The 24,035-nt window shown below is 46.1% G+C and overlaps 1 protein-coding gene across 1 annotated transcript in view; it reads left to right on the top strand.

Annotated features, from left to right (window-relative positions):
* LOC119465207 (mucin-17-like) overlaps nt 1-23,661 on the top strand; it is a 67,637-nt gene extending 43,976 nt beyond the window's left edge. The window contains exons 3-4 of the mRNA XM_049655264.1: nt 19,956-22,422; nt 22,945-23,661. Coding sequence (XP_049511221.1) covers nt 19,956-22,422; nt 22,945-23,661 — 3,184 coding nt within the window. The remainder of the gene's footprint in view (nt 1-19,955; nt 22,423-22,944) is intronic.
* The last annotated feature ends 374 nt before the right edge of the window (nt 23,662-24,035 follow it).

Raw genomic sequence — 24,035 nt, 5'->3', positions numbered from 1 at the left:
GCCCGTGCCCATCTCTGCTAGTTTTAACTTATGTTCCAAAATTTCTTTTTCGCTTTTCTGCTGTTTTTCCTTTTCTTGTTGCGTGTATTCAAAAAACGCCATCGTCTCCTCCTTCGACATATTTAAATCCTTCGCTACCGCCGCCAAACGTTCCCACTCCATCTTTGCTACTCCCGAGTATCGGTGACTGGGCCGTATCTATCCTGGCAGGCTCGCCAATATTTTGTCACCTTTACTTGGGAGTGTGGAGAGCTGCGAGCATGCGCTACTCTCGATGGAGGAGAGAGACGACTGGCGGCACGGCAAACGAGGATTTAGTATGTACAGGGACGGTGAACACACGCGACACACAATGCTAAAACCGAAAGTCAAAACTAAAGGCACTCAAAACTAAAGACATAACTCAACGAAAATGCTTACTCAATACAAAATACAAAACTCTGACTAAATACCAAAACTCCCAGAAAATAATCTATCTCGGAGCCTAACTCCGCCTTAATGTCTCTAAGTCAGTCCTATCCCTGACTCGTCCAAGTCTGACCACCCTGGCCCCGGCCTAACTGCGTCGCAATCAAAAACGTAGGCTCTTACGGACCGCTGACTTGAAGTTCCTTACGTCGGGTCCAAGTGTTATTCCTTCGGGTATCGATGCTGCCGTAAATGCCGACGACTCGCGTTCTCTTTTGTCGGTGGTGAGCTCGTCAGCCCGTCAGCGATGGCGGTCGGCGTTGCTTAGGCCCACCTGGATAGGCCTAGCGTCTGGGTGCGTCGCTATCTCTTCGTGAGTGCTGACGTGGCGTCCCGTGGAGAATCGAACGTGCCGGTCTGCCGTAGAAGGCGGAGCCTCTCTGGGGTGCCTGGTCCTGCCGTGAGAAGCTGCAGCCCGTCCAGGAGCCTCGCCCGAACTTGCCGAGGTCCACGGCCACACCTCGGACGGCCAGCGTCGCGGACTCAACCAGACCCCCAAGTCTCCCGTCGCCAAAGCGGAGCTGGCGATGTGACCTTCCTGACCCGGTGCCACGTCGAAACTCAACGGACAGCGCCGTTCATCTCTCGACTATGCCTCAGTTCGTGCGCCTCGCGCGCTCTCGCCGTTCCGAACACCAGGCATCGCGTGCTCCTCTTCTTTTTTGCGCCACCGGCGGCCTCTTACATGTGACACACCATTAATTCCTTTCTTTTTATTTAGTTATTTTTTTGTGCCGACATTGGAGGGAAATGGTTGTCAGTCTATTTTAAGCTCGCTACACAACAAAGAATGATCTCCAATGGCAGGCTTGCGTTAGCGTTACTTACCCCATACCTGTCCTGTGTGCTTCTTGCTGTCGTCCACTGTCTTTTTTGCGCTAGTTAATGATGTCTCAAGTCTTCCACAAGTTTAATATTGTCACCTTGGGTACTGATGGGGTAGAATTAGCACTGCCGAGAGCATGAGTTCAATATATCAAGCTTTTTTATTGGGTGAGCTTCGGCTCAGAAAAACGAAACGCTCAGTACGATGATAGTGGCGAGCACATTTGTCGGTCGCTGTGCACGCAATCTGTCAGTTGGGCATCTCATACACACTCGTCCTGTGCTTAGCAGCAAATCAGTAACAGTGTCAGCCCGATGAAAAACGATTCCAGTCAAAAAGCAAAACAATGTATGTTTGATATCACCATCACTCACTCTTGTGCCCTACTGCCCTTCACTGCATTTGATTCCTTAGTGCCCATTGTGTTAGTCTAATAGACCGTTGATTATTTGTTGAATCGTCTCAGTCGCAACTAGAATACCATATTTATTCGAACGTAAGGCAAACTTTTTCAAGAATCCTTAGCCTCGAAGTCATCACCCCTGTCTTGCATACGAGGCTGATAAATTGAGTCACTGTTGCAATATGGAGATAGCAGTGTAGCATTTTTAGCATTCCAGATTTTAAATGGCAGCTCAAATTGTATTTGAGCTGACAAACCTTGGCATGTGAGGTAGAACCGTATTTGTGTTTGTACAACTCACACCGAAAATCTGAAAAACAGTAAAGGTGCGAATTTGTAACAGTAAGGTTACGAATTACATGCGAATATTGCCTTTAAGTGCGACTTTATGGCAGCTGGAATTTTGCCTTATGGGTGCTTCTCATTATTCAGTATTTCAGGTAGTCCACGCTGAGTCTGAATAATTCGTCAGGTACTCTATATGGCCGACAGCTACTCTATAGTCTGCATTCATGAATTTTTTTTCTTGAGTTCCCCAAGTGCACCTTCACCTTATAATCATGGCCACCTTATAATCAAATCAATATGGTAACTCCATTTCATTATCTGTACTAGAATATCACCTACCTGCATTTGATCTCTAATCCATCCTGTGTTTATTTAGTACGCTACACCCATAATTTTCTTTTTCATCACTTCATATGGAGTAGCAAATAACTTCCTTTCAAGCTTTTTTTTTTTTGTTTGACCTCATGTTATGGCCCCATCAGTTAGTACTAGCGGAGCACAATGATTGGATATTCTTCTATTCTATTTTGGAGAAGACTTACTTATTGACACTGGTTTTGGCATTAGAAACACACGGATGATTTGGTTTTGTCACACATGTTTCAGAATGAACAGCTGCTTTTCATGGATAGCTTTGCTATGCTTGTATGTGTTCGAAAATTCAAGCACAGCAGCACTTAGCATGACTTGGTGCATCGGGTGTTTACGAATGGTTACAGGAGCAATCGGTGTCAAAGGTGCAGTGAAGGCAAATGTTAAACAATTCTACAATGGCCTGCATTTTCCTTTTTTTACCTCAAAAAATATGCAGATGTAACGCACACATTAGAATCTATGTGAAGCGAAGCTTTAGTCAAGCACTGGTAACTAAGTTCTATATAACTTTGAGCGATGCATACAATTGTGCTTACTTTTATTCTGTGCAACCTTGAGCTTCATTCAATGTTGTATGTTTATCCACCACGAAGGTCACAGCTTTAATCTCGTACACTTTTTATGTATATGCACTGCACTGCTGACAAGCTAGCAGACCAAAAGTGGAAGGTGCGTCACACTGACCTCAAGCGCAAAGCGACAGTATGAGCCCCAGTCTTACTGGGTTAACACCGACACTGGTGCTGTACGCAGGAACAGCATCAGTGCTTACACATTCTTGAGGATTGGCCTAGGATGGGCCGACCCCCAGTGGCACATAAATAATGGGTGAATCGAAGAATACACTGAATGTAATGTGCCATTTCATAAATAGGCCGGTTTGCTTTAACGATACCTATGAACCAACGTTATATGTACAGGTCTTATTTAGAAATAAACAAAGGTTCGTTTACTGGCACTACTTTGTGAGTTACCATTCATGAGCTCTAAGAGCACGTTTGCTGGTTATTGCCATTCGGTGCGCATATAGCCTTCATATCCACAAACATGTCTACCGAGATTCTGACCAACCCAGCTGCAACAGCAACCACACTGAGCTTTGGGAGACTGAGCAAGGACAGCTTCGCTTTGCAAGATTTTGTGGATATCGCTGCTTTATGTTTGCTTAAGTTACACATCAAGTTCGCACATTCTGGTTTGGATCATTCATTATAACACATGCCTCTGTATATATATACTGGTTACTTGCTTAGTTTGTTGAGAAAAAAAGTGCGAAGTTGCTTTCTTCAGTGCCCCTTGCGGTGGGTGATGTCCAAAACCTTTCAGCTCAGATGTTACCTGGTCACTTGCAACGTTTGCAGTGTGTAAAGCATGGTGTTCAATACATGGCTTCTGTAGTCACCGAAGGGTGCAGTGTAGACATCAAAAATGGTGCAGACAATGGCAAATTTGCATATTTTATTCGACGAACCAGGCAGCAGAGCCAAGTAATACATTGAATGATCAGGATCATAAAATGTGATCTCAATGTGAATTTTGAGCAAAAACGAAGCAGTATGTAAGCCGGAAATCGTTCAAAAAGTAGGTCATTGTAAAATATTAGATTGCCCTTCTAAAAACATTGTAACATTTGTTTTATGCCAAGAGGTAATCTAATTGCTTATACAATCACCTCAAAGGGGCTGCAGAGTTCTGCTGTCAGAAGTGCAAGTGACAAATTGAATCTATTGGGAGGCTGTACTGGCAGTCTCAGAGGTCAGGCTAGGTGTATCAGATGCTGCTAGTCGGTGGCTTGCCGAGAGAGGGTGCCACATGTTTAGAAATACTTTCACCAAGACAGGGGTGAGGCAGGTAGTGGACTTCAGTGCACTGTGCTATAGGAAAGTCTAGTAAAACTGAATACAATGTAACTAGTTTTTTACCAGTGGTTCACTAGAATTTATCCATTGTAAATCATACATATAACTCACAAGATGTCTTGCTGCATTGTTACAGTGGCAGCACCAATTCTGGCCTACGTTTTCACTATTTCTTCACATACAAAAGCTTTGTCCTTTGATCAGAATGATGCCATGGGTACTTGTAGCACTACTCTGTCACTTTAGCTTGACGCTATGTTTTCCTTTAGTTCCATTTTAAAAGTGCTACACATGCAATCATAAACAGATGTGAAAGATGTATATTGCCCTACCGTAACCCATCTCAGTGACTGCATGCAATGCAGTGAAAGCTATGGGTCATGTCAGCCAACGAGACGAAAGAACTATAAGAGGGGCTCTAACATTGTTGTCCATTGCCTTCTGTGCGAAGCCAATTCAAGAGAAGCTTCACAGAAAGATCAGTGTCACACAATGGGTGAGCCCCACTCTCGTCTCTAAATGTGCAGCCACTTCTTGTAGCCAGTAGGGAACAGCGAGACGGCCAGACGAGGAGTTGCATAACTATTACACGTTTAATAGTCTCTCAAGCCTGTTCCACCTGAAGAAGGTCACGTGCTGCCAGAACACCCTGGATGCACCGTCGCAGGGAACTATCTTGCTCTGCTTTCACCAGATGGCAGCATCTACAACCTGACATCAGATCTGAATAGAGCAAGTGAAGTTCGCAGCAGCAGGCGGCTTCACGCACCTCCCACTTGTGGTGTGCATGTGGGAAGTGTATTGGCAACACGAACGAGCATCTGCAGCACCTTCAGTGATACAGGCACTTTCTGCATTGGTGTTAACAGGAAGATACCGAACTAACTGGGTCCTGTTTATACCAACACCAATGTTGGTATAAACCCAGTAGGACCGAAGCTCATCTGCTGGGGCTCGTACTGTTGCTTTGCGCTTGAGGTCTGTCAACCATACGTCGTCTCCGTAGAAAAGCTCTGCCAAGGCGCAGACTCTGTCTGATGGCTGTCGACGTCTTTGCTTTGATGCTTTCGGTATTGTTCTTTGAAGTTCCGAAGGCTTTCTTGATCTGCCAGTTGGGGTGTCAGCTTGGCGAAACTAGAAGGAAGCTTGGTTCTTTGTCGACCCATGAGTAGTTCGGCAGGGCTATACCCATTCCTCAAAGGAGTCCACCTGTAATCTAGAAGTGTCTGGTAAGGGTCTTTTGTTTTTGTCATGGAAGTCTTGATGATTTTTACTGCAGCCTCAGCAGGTCCATTACTCTGAGGATGGTGAGGGCTAGATGTAATGTGGCCAAAGCCATAGTCTTGAGCGAAGAGTGACCAAAACTGTAGGCCATTGTTGTGAACCACTTAAGGAATTCCGTGGCGTGCAAAAAATGACTGAGTGTTTGACTTCATACCTACCAAGTCTCCCAGATTACCCGGGAGACTCCCAGATTTGGGCAGTTTCTTCCGGTTGTACGGGTGACAGGAAAATCTCCCGGAAATTGTTGTTTTGTCCTGTTCCCGCGTCTAGCACTTTGTCAGGCTACATCGGCAAAAAAAAAACAAATCTAACCCAATCTAATCCAGTTAGAGATTCATCGTGCAAAATTAAGATAGTAGGGAAACCCTATTCATGCGCTATTTCATTAACCGCAGAGCCGCTCCTTACGCTGACGGGGTTGTTGGGTGCCCTAGTGGTCCTAGTCTGTTTAAGGTAGCCAGCGAATGCCGCCTTCCGCAACTAGCAACACTAGACTCTCCGTCGTTCTCCTTGGCGTCAGCCGCTCGGCATTGCTTAGGCCTATTGTCAGTCATGGCTTTAAAAGCAATGAGTGCTAGCGCAAAAAGTATCTTCAAGTATTTGTAATGTAGTGCTCAGCCAAAGTGACGCTGGGTATTTTGTTGATTTCAGAGAGCAATGCAGAGTGCAAACGTCAATTTAACATCGTCAAAAATACGAGGACACAGTGCCGCTCGTTCAAGTCGCTAAGAAACCTCAACCTCTCAAAATGTGAAAGAAATAGAATTTCTTACAACGAATCATTATCTGAATAATTTTGAACACCCGCTGGAATCGCTTAGTTGCTTCGGCATTGCGCTGCTAAGCATGAGCTTACGGGATCAAATCTCGGCCGCCGCGGCTGCATTTCGTTGGCGGCTAAATACAAAAGCACCCGTGTACCATGCATTGGATGCACGTTAAAGAACACCAGGTGGTCCAAATAAATCCGGAGTCCCCCACTATGGCGTGCCTTATAATCTGATGGTCGTTGTGGGACGTAAGACCCGAGAATTGAAATTTTAAAGAATTTTTGAAGGCATAATTAGCAACAACAAAGTGCTTGCAAACGTGAGACCTTGATGTTCATGTGGTCATTTATATATCTATAAATCAAATTGTAATGAAGTTCATCTGGGAGTACTTGACAATATCGACAAAGTGGTGGGGGGGTGTTACCGACCACCCCCCCCCCTCGGTCGGAAGATCTCCCAGGTTTAGTTTCTCCGAACTTGGCAGGTGTGTGACTACAACTGTCGACGTGACCTTCTCTAGCTGAACCAGTTCAGGGTGTCTTCAATAAGAATCTGTGGCTATCAACCAGCTCTGGCTCTTAAAGGTTTTCAAAGAGCATACGAAAGCTTCCACGTTTTCTTCGAGCTGTTTGTCTTCTGTTTTTCGTAGAGGTGCTCTGGGAAGAATGTCTGGCTAGAAGGTCCTTGCCTGGAACGTATGCAATCTCATACAGGTATCATGTGATTTTCCCCTTTAGCCTCTGCAATGTGGGCGTCGGGTCATCAAGGCTCTTTGAAGTGAAGATGGGAACTAACGGCTTATGATTTGTCTCCAGCTCGAACAGCTTGCTGACAAGATAATTGTTGAACTTGTCACATGTCCAGACTATAGCAAGAGCCTCTTTCTCAATTTCAGCAGGCTTCTCAATCTCTCGGTCTTGAGTCGTAAGCGATGACAGAAAACTTGCCATTCGTTTGCTTCTGCCGGTATAATACCCCAGGTCCAAAGGACGATGCATCTGCAGTGATGATTGTTTCTCTTGGTGGATTGTAAACTCCGAGGACAGGGTGAGAAGAGAGCACAGACTTCCATCTGTTGAGTGCCTGCTGTTGTGGAGATTCCCAAGAAAATTCTTGCTTCTTCAACAACAAAAGAATATTGGCCACAGGACTTCAGAGAGATGGGGAACAAATACGGCTAGGTATGTTGCCTCTCTGCAATTCGGTTCTGCTTCTTGGGCTCTCCATTTTCAAAATGGTTTCAACCTTCCTTTTGTTGGGTCATATTCCGTCTTGGTCTAGCCATTGTCCAAGGAATGTGAGGTGTTGGACATTGAAGGGACACTAAAGAGAAACAGGAAGTTCAGCTGGAATAAAACAGGGACCTTCAGGAATGCATGCAGTTTTTGTTGGGTGCAAAAATATGAGTCATTAGCGGAGAAATTTGTAAAGACCAAGTATCTCTTTCTCAATTTCTCTCACCCCAGATTCGGTGCTGAAGCAGTGTCGTCACGGATTTCATTGCTGTCAGCGAATCAGAGGGCGCCATGATACGTCACCACTTGCGTAAACGGCTGAGGCGCTGGCTGCATCATATGCTGCATGGCTGCTGCGTTTGCGTTCGCTCGACTTTTGCTTAGGTGTTCTGTGGCCACGATGGATACCGGTGCTGACGCTGAACCTTGCAGCAAAGAGCTCGCTAGGGAAGCAGGACTATATTTGAGTGACTTTAGTGAAACGAAGCATGAAATAATCCTCCGTGCTCGCGCGGTAGGTATTTCCACGTACGATGGCGGTAAGCAGCCGGCCGCGCCAGCGGAAAGCGAGGCAGCCGGTCCACCAGCCAACGATGTTCCCGACAGAACAAGCGTAGAAAGTGCACGTGTACTCGGTATGGCTTTTCGTGTATTTTTTAATGACATTCAGCACTCACCGAGCCGCCAGTTTGCTGCTGCAGGGGCATCAGTAGGGGATTTGATGAAGGCGACATTGATGGGACAGCTGCTCGAGAAAGTACTGGTCTCTGGGGCACGCCAAGATACTTTCCGAGGGCAGGATTATAGACAAAATTCGAGGGCAAGAAATGCAGAGAGCACACTACCGGTTTCTCTGGCTCTTTTGCCATTATATCATCGGCAGAGCACGGAGCCATTGCAAACGCCGGGGCTCAACGTGCGGCACCACATGAAACGTTACAGTCTGGTCAACACTGCCACTGCCCCTGAACAAGCACCTTGCACTGTTTATGCAGCCCTCAACACTACACACACGAGGCATTTTCTGACTGTTTCCCGCGAAGTCAATGTTCTTCGAGCCATGCAACACGCAACCAAACACTGCAACACTCTAGAGTGGAACAGGCGCGCACGATGATATGGAGCAAAAGCGAAAATATCACGACCGCATGTAGCGCCACACCATTTTTTCTTATTACTTATGTAATTTTCCGTTAAACTTGTACGTCCTCGCTTGAAACTCCTTAAATAGTTGGCAAATGCTGTTTATGTACATTTAAGGGGTATTTCATTTTGCATTTTATTAACAGCGATAAATTGCTCTCAACCAATCGCGGCCAGGCTGCGTTCGTGATCTCAGACATCACGAACATGTAGTGCGGGAAATTGGAAAGGGCGTCTGCACCTATCCGTCAGTATTTCGCTATTTTCTCGTTTATTAAACCTCTGTTCGCTCTAAGAATGGTATGTCTGTGATCGTGATGGGATAATCTACCATTAAAGCTGAACTTCCGGTTTCTCTTTAGTGTCCCTTTCAACAAGCATTTGCTTTCATTCAATGTCACTCCAGCCTTGACTAGTAGCTCAAGCACATTTCTGAGTGTCTCATTGTGCTCATGTTTGTTTGAACCCCAGATAAGGATGTCGACCATGTGACAGACAATCCTGTTGATGCTTTGTAAAATGCATGACATCTGTTTCTGGAAGTGTTCAGGAGCAGACACGATTCCAAACGTTAACTGGTTGAAGTAGAAGCGCCTAAAAGGTGAGATGAATTGGTGAGCTTCTTACAATCTTCAGGAAGCGGGATTTGCCAAAATCCAGAGTTAGCGTCCAGCTTGGAGAACACTTTAGTTCTTTGAAGAAGTCCGAGAATGTTCTCCATGGAAGAGATAGGATGCCATTCTCTCAGAGCATGGTGGTTCAGTTTTGTGAAGTCCACGCAGATTCGCACATCTCCGGAGGGTGTTGGGACTAGACAACTACCATTTGTGCACACCACTCATTTGGCTCATCAACAGGTGATATGCTGCCGATTTTCACTATTCCTTGTAGTTCGAACTTTGTATTTACATATAAAAAAATTGGGATGCACCTCGGACAGCTGGGCACAAAAGGTTTTGCTCCTGCTTGCAGCTGAATCCAGTTTTCCTTGTGCAGCTTGCTTAGTCTCTGGAACAACGCTGAAAGTTCTCCTTTCGGGTTCACTTTCTCAGAAATGGTGTTTACAAATGTCACCATCTGGAGTTCTTTGAGCACTGGCTTGCCTAGGAGTGCAGTGCGGACCTCATCTAAGATGGAGACAGCCTGAGTAGTCGTACGGTCACGGTATATGAACTCGAGTTGGACCACTCCTGTGGTAGGAAGAAGCTTTCCATCTGGACCATGTCGCTGGCGAGGAGGAGCTGAGAGAAACGGTCATTCCTTGAGCGTCTGGAATATTTGCTTTAGGAGGATGGTTTCGTCGGCACCAGTGTCACTTTTGAAATCTACTGCCTGGCTGTGATGGAATAGTTCGGCATGTATGTCTGTGTGCAGTCAGGCGGTAATGAACGTCAGGGATGCACAAACGTATGTAAACGAACATTTATCTAACATGATAGGACTGAGACAAGACAAGCACTAAACACAGAATACAGAACAAAAGTCCTTACAATAAACACGTCTACATGAGGTCCTACGCGCAGCGTTCAAGAAAAAAAAAGTACGTCTTACAGCTTCAGTCCTGATGGTCTCGTCGATCGGCAGTAGATCGTCTGAGCTGTCATGACGGTTCGCGTTGGAGGCAAGCCAAAGCACGATGACCCTCGTGGGAGGCGCGAAAGGTAGGATGACGGCACTGGTCATCTGATGAGGTAGGCGACGGCCCATGGCTGCGTTACCGTGGCCAGGGCACTGGAACGGGCGTCGGGCTGGTGGCTTTCACCGCCACAACTTCACGTGCCACCTTGAGCAAGAGGCGGCCTCAAACCAAAGGCCTCAGTTAGGCCTCGCCCCGGACACAGCCTGAAGCTGCTCCAACAGGCGGCAACGAGCAGGCAGCAGCCAGGCCTGCTCCAAACGGTGTCACACCAGGTGCCACTCCGCGTCTGCACCGACAGGCAGGCGCGTTGACCTCAGGGCCGCCTCAGGTATACCTTGGCAGGAGCTCCTGGAACAGCGCACTGGTCCTGCGTCTTCCAAGTCACGAGCCCGCTCTGCCCGTTCGGCCCCCGCCTCTCTTCTTCTTCCTTTTCTCTTCCTTCTTCTTGACGCTGTCAAGCGCTCAAGCTGCCCCTGGCTGGCCTTCTTCTGTCTCTTCTTTCTTCATGCACGATCTAGAGAGTTCTCACAAACAGTCCACGCACATAAACAACACTAATAATGTCCCTGCACTACACTGGCCTTAAACCAAGACTGTTGCCTTCTACGTTCTAGCATCCAATGTCTTGGTTGCTCCAAGGAATCCTGTTTCTAGAGTGACTTGTTGGGTTTCGACATAATCAAGGGGCCACAACATGCATACGGAGGCATAGTGACCCTTTTCCGACAATTGCTGCAGACTTCCGAGTGTGTTAGCAGAGTGCGAGGATGATGCACTTGACTGCACCAATGGCATGGGTTCTGTACACTGTTTTTACCAGAGAATGAAGATGTCTTGTTTGCACACATGAATATCTGCTGTTTTTGTCTGTTTCCAAGTATGCCAACTGGTTTGGCAATCGGACGCAACTTTGTTCACAGATGGTACTTCCTTGTGGAGCCTCGCTTGTTGCGGACGGATGCGCTCGATCTGGCGGACGGACTCAAGAATCTTTTGAAGAGTGAGGTCTGCATTGATCTGTAGCCAGGCGAATAGCTGCTTATCATTTACCCTAACTACCAGGTGGTCGCGCATGAACTCGATATCTTGTGAACTCAAAAGTGTGTGAAGCACAGTAGTGAAACTTTTGGCCGGCTCACTGTCTTGCTGCGCTCTGGTATTGAATCTGGCTCATTCAAAGATTACGTTGCGTCACAGTATAAAGTATTTGTCGAGCTGCTCCATGACTGCGTCGAATTTCTTGGCGTTTTCTTCAGCTAGAGCAAAGGTGGCGTAGATTTCGTTGGCTTGCTCGCCCATGATGTAGAGTAGCTCGTCTACTTGATGTTTCTCGGGCTTCACGCACAACCCTGAAGAGGTTCGGAAATGTTCAAATCTTTGTTTCCACTTCAGCTACTCCTTCGGCGACGAAAAGTTGAAGGCGTCCGGCGGTGGAATTACAAACGATGCCATGACCTCTAATGTTAGGGGTTGTGCTGCTTGAGTTCCGAGATGTGCGTATAGAGAGCAGCCACCGGCGTTTGATTGCTGGCGTCGTCTTTCGCACATTGGATGACTAGGAGCCGATGTCGGCTGGGAGCACTTGCTCTTCTGATACCATGTTGTAGCCTGGAGGGAAGGATGAGACGGCCAGACGAGGAGTCACATAACCGCACATTTAATAGTCTCTCAGGCGTGTTTCATCTGAACAAGAAGGAAGTCACGCACTGCCAGATCACCTCCCACGCGCCGTTACGGGGAACTCTATCTCGCCCCGCTTTCACTAGATGGCAGCATCTACAACACTTGTTACGGATTGACTGACATGGGCCCGAATCCAATTGAATGGAAGCCTCACAGAAGGGTCAGTGACGCCCTTCTCAGAACACACAGCTGGCTCTTGCTGCTGATTGGCTGACATTTGCCTTTGCTGCAGTGCACAAACTTGGTAAAATGGAGTGTAGAAACATCATTGCATTTGTGTAATGCCACGAAACGACTTAGTTGCGCAGAAAACAGTGGTGGTCTAACTGCGCCATTTGTGCCATTTTGCTACAATTCTACTTGTCTGCGCCTTGATGCGCCCACCGAAGTGCAACTTGCGCCAAGTGCGTCAAAGCGCCACCTTTGCCTTGGGCGCTACGTGGACATTGCAGTAGCGTGGCTGATCCCTCTGTGGACAGATCCGCGGCTAAGGATTCTGAGCATAGGGGACGTGGACTTCGCGACCAAGCTTCACACACGGAATCCTCGATCGGACACGCAGTTAAGCCTTTCAGCACTCGATGTTTCTGAATTCGCGAGTAAGCATATCGGCCGTCGACTCCTCGAGCCCGCGGCTAGGCATTTCGTGCATCTGCACTTCGGACTGCGTGACTAAGCACATCGTGTGTCGACTCCTCAAACCGCGGCTAGGCATTTCGTGCATCGGCACTTGGAACTGTGCGACTAAGCACATCGAGCGCCGACTCCTCGAGCTCGCGGCTAGGCATTTCGCCCATCGGCACTTGGGACTGCGTGACTAAGCACATCGAGCGTCGACGGACAGAAAGGCACGACGACACACGCTGACACAGTGTGTGTCGACTTCCCTTTCTGTCCGTGTCCATACGTTCTGCTGGAAACCATCTGTTCTATGTGCAACCAACGAGCTCAGGCAAACACTATTCTGAAATATAAAGCGTGTGTCGTCGTCCCTTTCTGTCCGTGTCCATACGTTCTGCTGGAAGCCATTTGTGCTATGTGCAACCAACGAGCTCAGGCAAACACTATTCTGAAGTATAAAGTGTGTGTCGTCGTCCCTTTCTGTCTGTGTCCATACGTTCTGCTGGAAACCATTTGTGCTATGTGCAACCAACGAGCTCAGGTAAACACTATTCTGAAGTATAAAGCGTGTGTCGTCGTCCCTTTCTGTCCCTGTCCATACTTCTGCTGGAAGCCATTTGTGCTATCTGCAACCAACGAGCTCAGGCAAACACTATTCTGAAGTATAAAGCGTGTGTCGTCGTCCCTTTCTGTCCATGTCCATACGTTCTGCTGGAAACCATTTGTGCTATGTGCAACCAACGAGCTCAGGCAAACACTATTCTGAAGTATAAAGCGTGTGTCGTTGTCCCTTTCTGTCCATGTCCATACGTTCTGCTGGAAACCATTTGTGCTATGTGCAACCAACGAGCTCAGGCAAACACTATTCTGAAGTGTAAAGCGTGTGTCGTTGTCCGTTTCTGTCCGTGTCCATACGTTCTGCTGGAAACCATTTGTGCTATGTGCAACCAACAAGCTCAGGCAAACACTATTCTGAAGTATAAAGCGTGTGTCGTCATCCCTTTCTGTCCGTGTCCATACGTTCTGCTGGAAACCATTTGTGCTATGTGCAACCGAGCTCAGGCAAACACTATTCTGAACTATAAAGCGTGTGTCGTTGTCCCTTTCCGTGTCCATATGTTCTGCTGGAAACCATTTGTGCGAGAGATTTTATACTCTCTGCCGACCCCACCATAGTACAGGATGTAGAAGTGCTAGGTAGGGTAAAGTGCGGTGACCAGAGGCTAGTGAGGTCTGGGATTGCTCTCAATTTGAAGAGAGAAAGAATAAAATTACTCGAGAAGAAACAGGCCAGCCTAGACGCACTAAAGGTAAAAGCAGACCAATTCAGGCTGGTGCTTGCAAACAAATATGCAGCTTTAGAACAGGAAGATAAAGACAACATAGAGGTAATGAATGAAACCGCAACTAGGTTGATCTCACAAGCAGCAATTGAAGTGGGAGGTAAGGCACCAAGGCAACCAATAGGTAAGCTTTCCCAAGGGACAAAGGACCTAATAAAGAAATGGCAAAACATGAAAGTGTCAAACTCAAGAGGTCATTTAGAATTCGCTGAACTGTTGAAACTGATCAACAAGAAGAAAGTAAGGGATATCCGAAATTATAACATGGAAAAGATTGAGGAAGCAGTAAAATATATACGCGGCATGAAATCAGTGAGAAGAAAACTAGGCATCGGAGAAGGCAAAATCTATGCACTGAAAGATAAGCAGGGTAATATCATCAGCAATTTCGATGACATAGTAATAGCACCGGAAGAATTCTATACTGACCTGTACAGTTCCCAGAGCAGCCAAGCTACTCTCATTCAAAGTAGTGATGAACAGGATACAGAGGCCCCTTCTGTAACTAGCGATGAAGTTAGAAGGGCCTTGAAAGACATGACCAGGGGAAAAGCTGCTGGAGAAGATGGAATAACAGTGGATTTAATCAAGGATGGAGGAGATATTATACTTGAGAAGCTTGAGGCCCTTTATACGCAATGCCTCACGACTTCAAGTGTACCAGAAAGCTGTAAGAATGCCAACGTTATACTCATCAATAAGAAGGCAGGCGTTAAAGAATTGAAGAATTATAGACCCATTAGCTTGCTCTCAGTATTGTATAAAATATTCACCAAGGTAATTTCAAATAGATCTAATCAGGGCAACACTTGACTTCAGCCATAGCCTCCTCGATAACTCTGTGCCTGTCAAACGGCGCTCGTTCGGCCGTCGCTTTCCCCTCTCCCTATTGGTCGTTTCCACCGAGAGATGGCGCCACCGACGTTGACTAGCTCATGACTCCTGCCGTGTGCCCGCGTCTCCGTCTCTCCGTTACCACCAATGGGATCGCAAGTCGAGTGCATTGTTTTTGTCGGTTTTTCTCGTGCAGTACGGTCAAACCTAGCAACGTTGGTGCGGTCCACGCATTTAAACCTTCTTGGATGATCGTGGACCTGAGCTTAACGCTGACCGACCGGGATTGCCAGATGCTTTTCACGTGCAATCACGTTATTAAAAAAAAGAAAGAAAAAACCTTCGAAGAGGCCACGCTCTTTCACAGACATCATGTGCGGGTAAAGCACCGTGAACTTCTTCACGGGGATACATATGTAACTTCGAGCAACGCATATATAGTGAGAGAAGCGCCCTCGGGATTTTGTATGTCTGAACTGTTTGCATCTCGGGATTTAATTTGTATGTCTGAGCTGCATGCATCGTTCAACAAAGCATTTGCAATGAAATATTTGCTCGCATATTGCTTATTCAAGGCATGCGGCGCTTTTTCTATAGGTCCTCAAATATTTGTTTCTATTTTTCCTGGTCGCCAAGGCACACGGACGTGGTAGAAAGTGCAAAGGTTTCTGGGTATAAATATTCACGTCGGCCACAACGCTCATCTGGTGCAAAAGAACTTGGGGAAAACTTGTCTGAAAGTCGTAAAAATAGTATGCTACTAACGTGCGCCGAGGCCCGAAGGACGGCTCATTATAAGAATGAAGGAAGAAGGACGGCTCACTATAGAGCAGCGTCGCAAGCAGTTTTTGACAAGATATAGCTGTAAGAACGCTTGCGACTTGCGTATTCTTTTTACTTTACTACGATAACTAAGGGCGTATTAACCACAATAAACGAACTCGCGCTTTCTTTTTTTTTTTTTTGCTACGTGCGACGCGCAATCCACTTTGACGCTGCAGTTGCCGCAAGTGGGCTCGCACTTTCACAGACTGTATTCGAGACACTACCATGGTGCTCTACAGTGTTATAAACAAGGCTCTGGTCACCCAATGGATCGTTGTTCCACCATCGCAGCAATTAAAACAGTCGGCGTCGCGCCCGCCGCGCAGACGGGAGACACGGTGGCACTCTACGTCGGTGGCGCCCTCAGCGAAATGAGCGGCGGCAGTTTGCAACTCTGCCGACCTAAATAGGATTCAGCTGTCAATACAAACCTAAATAGCAAACCTAAATAGGATTCCAGCTGTCAGAAAAAGGTTTGCTATAGCCTTAGTACTGCATGCGTATTCTATTCCACTTTCTTTGAATAGGTTCATAAACTGGAAGTACAATTAAACTGGAAGTACGATTTCCCAGTTGGTTACGTTCTAGTTTATTCCTTCTTCTTTTTCTTTCATGTGTTTTACGTGCCAAAACTAGTTCTGATTATGAGGCACGCTATAGTTTCGGGCTCCAGATTGATTTTAACCACCTGGGGTTCTTTAACGTACACTATAACGCAAGCACACGGGCATTTTTGCATTTCGCCTCCATAGAAATGTGGCCGACACGGCCGGGATTTGATCCTGCGATGTCGTGCTCAGCAGGTAGTTTATTCCTCTTGGTAATCCAATTAGACTCAGTTGGGAATGTAACGTGGGCCTAGCTGGTTCAAACTTGCAAGTCCAATAGGACTCAGTTGGTTGCATCCCTGAATCAATCGTTGCCAATTGGAGGTAATGATTTCCCAATTTGTCCCTAATGGGCCCATTTGATTCCAATTGGCAAGTCCAATTGAACTCATTTGGTTTCTCCTCTGACCCAGTCCTAACCAGTTGGAAGTAAGGATTTTCCAATTGGTTCCAGTTCATTCCTATTGGAAGATCCAATTGGAGTCTATTCTCTTTTTTTTTTTTGACTGGGGAGCTGACTGATTCCAGCACTGGTGTGTTCCCTCTTGTAAAATTTGTAGGAAATTTGATGGTCTGGCCTGCCCATCAGGTGGGCTTGAACCACAATAATGAAGCAGCCACATCCATTTTCTTCATGTAGAAAAGGGGAACAGTTAGTTTAGCTGGCTATTCTGATTGCGCTTTCTTGAAGCAAGACCCCTAATCCGGGGGGGGGGGGGGGGGGTATTGTGTAAGAGTCCACCTAGTTGAGTCTTACAGAATACCCCCCCCCTCCCCCCCCCGGCTCAAGTCAGCTGTCAACTGTGTGGCTGAGAGGATGCTTTGGAAAAGAACCTTAGTAATTGTGTAGCTAGGACTGGACTGTCAATGCGTCTGCATACACACTAAACCAGTTTTGACTGCTACCGGTATTCGCTTAGAACTCAGTTTTTGTTAATATTGTGCCATGAGGTTGATGACTAGAAGAGGAAATCAAATTAAATATTTAATATCTAAGATTTTGCCCTGAAGCACCGGAGCGCAGGTAGTTCAATGTACAAGCACGCTCCCGGCCTGGTGCTCGGCCATTATGGGACCTGAACACTTGGAAAGGGGTGTTTGACCTCAACCCGAAGGTGCCCCCACCTCAATAGGTGCTTGGGGCGCCACATGGGAAATGACCTCCATGGGAGCGGCCCAGACACCACTTGTTTTCCGTGCTCACGTTGGTTTCGACGGGAATTCAAGGCGCAGGCTCCTTTCCAAGCGTATCACCCCTGAAGGAAGCCGAACGCCAGGCCGGGGTACGCTTGTACCCTTTTGAACCAGTGGGTGCCCGGTGGCGGTGGGAATCGAACCCACAGCCTCCCGCAGCCGTATTTCGAAGTATTATTATACATTTTTTTGTATTTGGGCCATTGTAGCTAGGCCTGAGTAAACTGTCAAAATTTATGATGTTCCACATTTTTGCATCTATTCTGGCTTAGCAAACGCTTTCACAGCAGGAGTGGCTTTCTCGGTATTGAAAAAAAAAAACGCTGTAAAAATGCAGCTAATTTTATATTTCTTTGTTTAATTAAGGGAAAAAAAGGTCTAGCTAATAGGTTATGATCATAAATATCAATCGGCTTATGTTCTGCTTCAAGAAGTGACACTAAGAAAATTGCAGTTAAAGACAGCAGATGCAGTGAGAAAATGAGCCATGATAAGCTAGCTGCAACAGAGATCTAGATCATGCTCTGCTATCGTGGTGATACAGACTCCACAAAAATGAAACAATAGAAAAAAAGACACCACGTTCATACATCCATTGCCTACAGAGTTCTGTGAAGAGGTAGCAGCAATGAATCTTTGAATCTTTGGAGTGCTTTCTTGCATGTTCTTCAAGTGCAGTGTTGTGTAAGATCACAGTATAGAGTAACTGTTGATAGTATATCAGAAGGAAGCCTAAATATGCAGCCCTTCATAGAAGCATGTAATGTCAGTAACAAAAGGTGTGCCTGACATGAAAGCCAAACTTTCTTCAAAAGTATCCATGCCCATTTTGTCGTCTACTTCGCTAGTCGTCATGCAGACACTTCATGTGTTTGTGCATCACGTCACTGTGTGTATATGTGTGGGCTTCATGGCACCACCGCCAGAAGGCTCAGAGGGAAGCACAAGAGATGAGCCTATCAGCAATACACACCTCATACGTGACGTGTTTCGGCTAGTTGCTTGCTTCAATAGTCAATGGAGATGATTTTGGGCCAAATTTTTTTTACAGGGGCACTGCAACGTGAAAGCCACAGAAGGATGCATTTCGCATCGGGTGGCAAGAGATTTGTCATTTTGCTGTGCGGATGCACTGTTGGCTGTGTGTCACTACTGCTCTCTAGAATGGTCAAACAAGGGATGTCACCGCAGCCTGTCTCGACAAGGGGACTTCGTCACGACAAGTCCACTTGTTGAAACATTGGCCCTAGCAACATCACTTGTGATCATTGGCCCTAGCAACACTCTCACGAAGAAGCTTATTCTCGGTTATTCTTACTTTTGACAAAACATCAAGCCATGGATCTGCTATTTTTACTTCCGACACCAAGGCATCGCCCACCCATTTTTCACTTTAGTAAAGGTTTGGAGAATGCAGGCTGGACAATGACCCAGGCAGCTAAAACACTGGAACAGCTGTTTCGAAACCTAAATGTGTCGCCTCCTATTTTATTACTTCATAATTAGAGTCATCATCATCATCAGCCTATATTTATGTCCACTGCAGGATGAAGGCCTCTCCCTGCAATCTCCAATTAGCCCTGTCTTATGCTAGCTGATTCCAATATTAAGAGTTCTGTGTTGTATATTGAATTGTATTTACTCAGGGAATGTTACATGTAGTGATCTAAAGGGAAATTTTCTCATTCCTGGAATGTGTATGGAATGTGTATGAAATGAGAAGAGTGTTTTAGTACTGTTATAAACTGTGGCACAGCTGCCTATAGAATTATAGAATTCCATTCGTGTAATTTTTTGTCAGTTCTTTTCGTTGCCAAAAAAAATATTAGCTAATGCATCAAGCTAAGTTCTTGCAATGCGAATCTATTGTGCATGCTTCAAATATAGTTTGAATATGTATATAGTCACTGTTTATCATTATTGACAAGCTGTATGTTTTCCTTTTTTCTGTGGCATTTGTTCAATCATGTCTGTGTGATCATCACGAGATTTTTCATTTTCTCTTTCTATTTTGCATGGATTCCAACACGACCTCACTTGCATGTAGGTCAATAAAGATTCAGTGCTTTAGCACACATTTCTGTATATGTTGCTGTTCTTAGGAAATAAAAGCTCAATCAAATTGTATTTTGCATTTCATTTCGTGTGTTTAGCTTGCTCTATTTTGGAGATGATTAGAAAGTAACTAGACTACTAGTGCATAGCTGATGAAAAATCGATAGTGCAAAACAAGTGAGGTCTGCATGAATAAAATTTTATTAGTACATTGATCAGAAGCATGACTAGTGATGATTTCCTGTGTGTAAAAGCTTAATGAACAATATTATGCATGCAATGACAAGAGCCACAAAATTTGGTATAGCCAGGGCCATTTATTCCGGCAAGAATAATGGTTCGCAGATGTTTTTTGTGGAAGTTATGTTGCAGTCTAACCTAAATAAGTTGATCTTTTTTTGTAGTACATGCTATTGACCTTTTATATGTTGTATAGTCTCAGTATAAATGCTCGCATCATTTTGCTTTTGACACTGAAAAATGCAATTTTGTTTTACAGGCATGAGCTGACCGTTGTAACAGAACCGGATGGCCCTGCTGACAGCCTACTGACTCAAGAGGTTCAATTGGCAATGCCAAAGCCAGAAGAAACATCTAAACCAAAGAAAACGCAACGAGTGTCAAGAGTGATGACTATCTTGACCACACCTTCACCCACAGAAAAGCTCGGGGAAAGGAGTGCTCCACCAATCTCAAAAGTGAACTCAAACTTTCCAAAAGGAAGGATTGTGACCCCTGTTGCAGCTGCGCCAGACAGCGGTGGAGGTAGTGTCTCCGAGGCATTACCAAAGAGCTTTCCGCATGTGGTTCCTGTAAAACTATGGCATAACCCAGCGCCAATGATTCGTGTGAATAAGCCTAGTACATTGCAACACCCACTGGGTCAGTTGGAGGCAAACTTAGGCAGGCCATCCACACTGCTTGTGAATAACGAAAGTGGCATGCACTCCACTGCTGGCAGTAATGATAACACTATTCTAGTTGTCAAGAAGATGCAGAACGGCAGGACTGTCATAACAGCACAACCGGCAAAATCCGGCAGCAAGGAGCCAAGCTGTGGCAGCATGTCCCAGCAATGTTCGCCCTGTCACGTAGGTGGAGCCTTGAGTAAAGTGACAGCAAGCACCATCAAGCTGACAACACCTGTAAATAATTTTGTGAAGGTCACTGCAAATGCTCCAAAAATGGTGGTCACAGAGTCACACCTGTTCGCTGCAGCTATCCCAACTGTAAAGTCACAAGGGTGCTCAAGAGAGAGCAGCAGTCAGACAACCGGGAAAGTGGCTAAATGCTCGACGTCAGTACAAAGCTGGCATTCTCCTGCAGTCCGCATAACACCGATACAAGGCTCCACTACGGGCAAGACAGTTGTTGTGATTCCACCTCAAGGAACAACGATGCCCATCAGTCCTGCTATGAGCAGTAGCGATGTTTCACCCACTGCCTCTAGCAAGCCAGTGGATGAGGGGAGGCCTGCAGGGAAGCAGAAAAGAGTTGCTGCAGGGGTGCAGGATGTAAACGAAACAACACAGACCATTGAGTTTGCATCTGGACAGCAGCAAGACGAGGATGGCTGCGGCATTAAGATTTCAGACGTCATCAGCTTGGCTGGAAAAGAAGGTCTGACTTTTCCTGAACTAGCAGTCCCACAAGAGACTGGAGAAAATGAATCACTTGATGCCAGTAGTACAAAGAGTGGTGGTGAGACCTACAAGAAGCCTGATACAAATGGAGATGAGGAAACCAACTCAAAACTTGAAATGCCTCCACTCCCATCTTGCATGCTTAGTGTGGGGGCAAATGGGTCAGATGGGGATGTTATCGAGCTGTGTTCATTTCAAGCAAAGACAGGAAATTCTGTTATTGGATCAAAAATTGTGTTCAAACCTGCACCTCAAGGCAACGCAAGCAGAAGCACTTGTCCAAGTTCTAAGGTAGATATGCTGAACAAGCTGAAGGAGGCCATCAAGGCACTTGAAGAGCCTACGCTTCAGGATTGCAACTTGTTTACTGAGAAAGAAAAGGGCTGGTTGGCATCTCTATTACATCGGTTCGAAAAGGATGCCCGGGTTTCAGAAGCAAGCAAGAGAGACCCTGAACAATGTTCAAGTGGTCCGAATGTGGTGGTTGATAAAATAAAAACAGAGCCTGGAGTTTCAACTGACACCTTGCCTATAAAACCATACCAGAGGGACCCTGAACAAGGTTCAAGTGGCCTGAACGTGGCGGATGTCGGCAAGCTTCAAGGAAAGTCACTGGACACAAACGTTAAAATAAAAAGAGAGCCTGGAATTTCACCCGACACCTTGCCTCGAAAAGCATACCAAGGGGTCCCTCAACAAGTTTCGAGCAATTTCAACACAGCAGATGCAGAAAAAGTTCACCTCAAATCATCACATGATCAGAGCAGAGGAGTTAACACAAAAACAAAACCTGAATCTCTGCACCACTCAGTGCCCAGTGCCAAGAATGAGGATGCAACTGTGCAAAAAGAGAGTATCGCTCATAAACCTCTCCGTCGTATCGTCATCACTTCAGATGAGCTTCCATCGCTCAGCTCTGATGAAGTGAAAAATGGACTTGAGGCATTCCTCGTTAAGAACAACATATCCAACAATTTTTCCAAAGATGAAATTATTAACCTGCACTGGGATGGAAAAGATGTGAGCACATTTCACTTTCGAAATGTAGATAGTGAGGAGCTGCAGCAGCCACCTATAGGGATCGTAAAGACGAACAGGCCTTCTATTCTCAGGCCTGTGAAGGTGCCTCAACCTGCAGGGGGCATCAGCACTGAACCTTTTACGACTGCCACGGAGACGAGCAGCAAGGAAACAGTTTCCGAACCTGTGCTTTCTCAGGCTGAGAAAGTTGTGGAAGAGTTGATTGTTCCCATCGATGGGTCTGCAGTGCCAGCCGGCTTTAAGGCAGTCAAGCTCAACTGCCGCACGGATACTGGAAAGGTGGTGCAGCGTGTTGTCTTGAAGTCGATGAAGCCTATTCGTGTCATTAACAGTACCACACATCCTGATAAGCAGATTGGCTTCTTGCCTCGTGTAATTCGATTCATAAAGGAAACCGGCGAAATTACCGATAAGCCTGTGAACCCACACCGACAGATTATGCCATTTCTGGCATCCGCACCGGCTGTGAATAAGTCTACGCCTGTATGCACTGCAAATGTACCCATCCAGAGCACACCAAGAACCTATAGTTCAAGGCTGACCAGCCTCATTAAATCACCTGGTACTGCTACTATAGTTCCTGCAGAATCAGTCAAGCACTTGCTGTCTAAAACCAGCACTACGACCTCCAATTCACTAATCAAGCAACCAAAACTCATTGCTCTCTTATCAGCACCAACAGCGGGTTGCAGCACCATTCCTGTTACAGCTTCAAAAGTAGTTAGAGTCAAGCGCACACCTTCAGAGACACTTGGGCCTTGGAGTTCACAGGCTGTTCTACCAGAAAGCGCAGTACGTTTGCAGGCTGATCTTGCACCTCCAATAGCATCAAAGCCCGAGTCCTCTGCTGAAGCTGACGATGCAGAAAGGATATTTGAGCCAGAATGCCTGCTTGAGGTGTACAACAATACATTGGAACTTGCACCATTACAGAGAGGAGGAATGAATGATGACAGTTTGTCTGACACATCCAGCACGAGCAGCTCAGATGCTAGTGGTGACTATGTTCCGCCAGTTGTAAATAAAAAAAAGGAGCAGCCGCCAGCACCAAAGCGTTCGCCCCCCAAAAAATCGACATTATTAAGGGAATACAGAACGCGCAGGCGAAAGAGGCAGTGCAGAAAACAAGACCCCCAGGTGGTAGCCCCAAGTGCCAAGCGCAATGCAAGCAACAAGAATGATAATGTAAATGTGGCCATGATGTCGTCAAAAAACTGCATTGACAGACCATGTGTTGTGAGCATGTATCACCTGAATGACCAAGTGCTTGCGAACGGCTTTGTGAACCTGACCACTGTCAAGCACGAGGATCTCTTTCTGTTGGCATCCAGCCCGGTGGTGAGGTTATCACCAGACAAGCTGGTCTCAGTGGTTGAACTGAAGCCCCGAGCGTCGGACACTTTGCAGCAGAGTGCAGAGGTGTCTAGCATTACAGATACAGACAATTTGGAGCGGTTGCTTAAGGAACAGCAAAACGAACTGGTACAGCTGCGCAAGAAATACAAGAAGCTAAGCCCTTAGCTGCCTTAGGTCTACCTTAAACAGACCAAACTGTTTGTACAGGACAATGAAGCTGCATCAGATTTTTTTTTAATTTCCCCCATACGGCAGTGTCGTAGACGAGTGCCAGCCAAGCTCAGTGTCTTACATGAGTGACTCGGTGAGGTTATATTTATGTTGAAAAGTATTCCTGCATTTTATTTCATTTTAGTGCACTATTAGCACTAATTTGCAATATACGTAACATATGTGTGCAGTGGCACTTTCAATGTCACTCCCATCATTGTTTAATAAAGCAGTCTGTCATCTTGTGCGAGTCATCGCTGCTTTCACCATATTCTGAATGTGTGTGCTCTTGCGATACATCCTGTACCAGTGGCATAGCCAGAAATTTA

Source organism: Dermacentor silvarum, chromosome 9 (assembly GCF_013339745.2).
Source record: "Dermacentor silvarum isolate Dsil-2018 chromosome 9, BIME_Dsil_1.4, whole genome shotgun sequence".
In the NCBI taxonomy this organism is placed as follows: domain Eukaryota; kingdom Metazoa; phylum Arthropoda; class Arachnida; order Ixodida; family Ixodidae; genus Dermacentor; species Dermacentor silvarum.
Note: the sequence above shows the minus strand (reverse complement) of the source record. Positions and strands in the feature narration are given on the sequence as shown.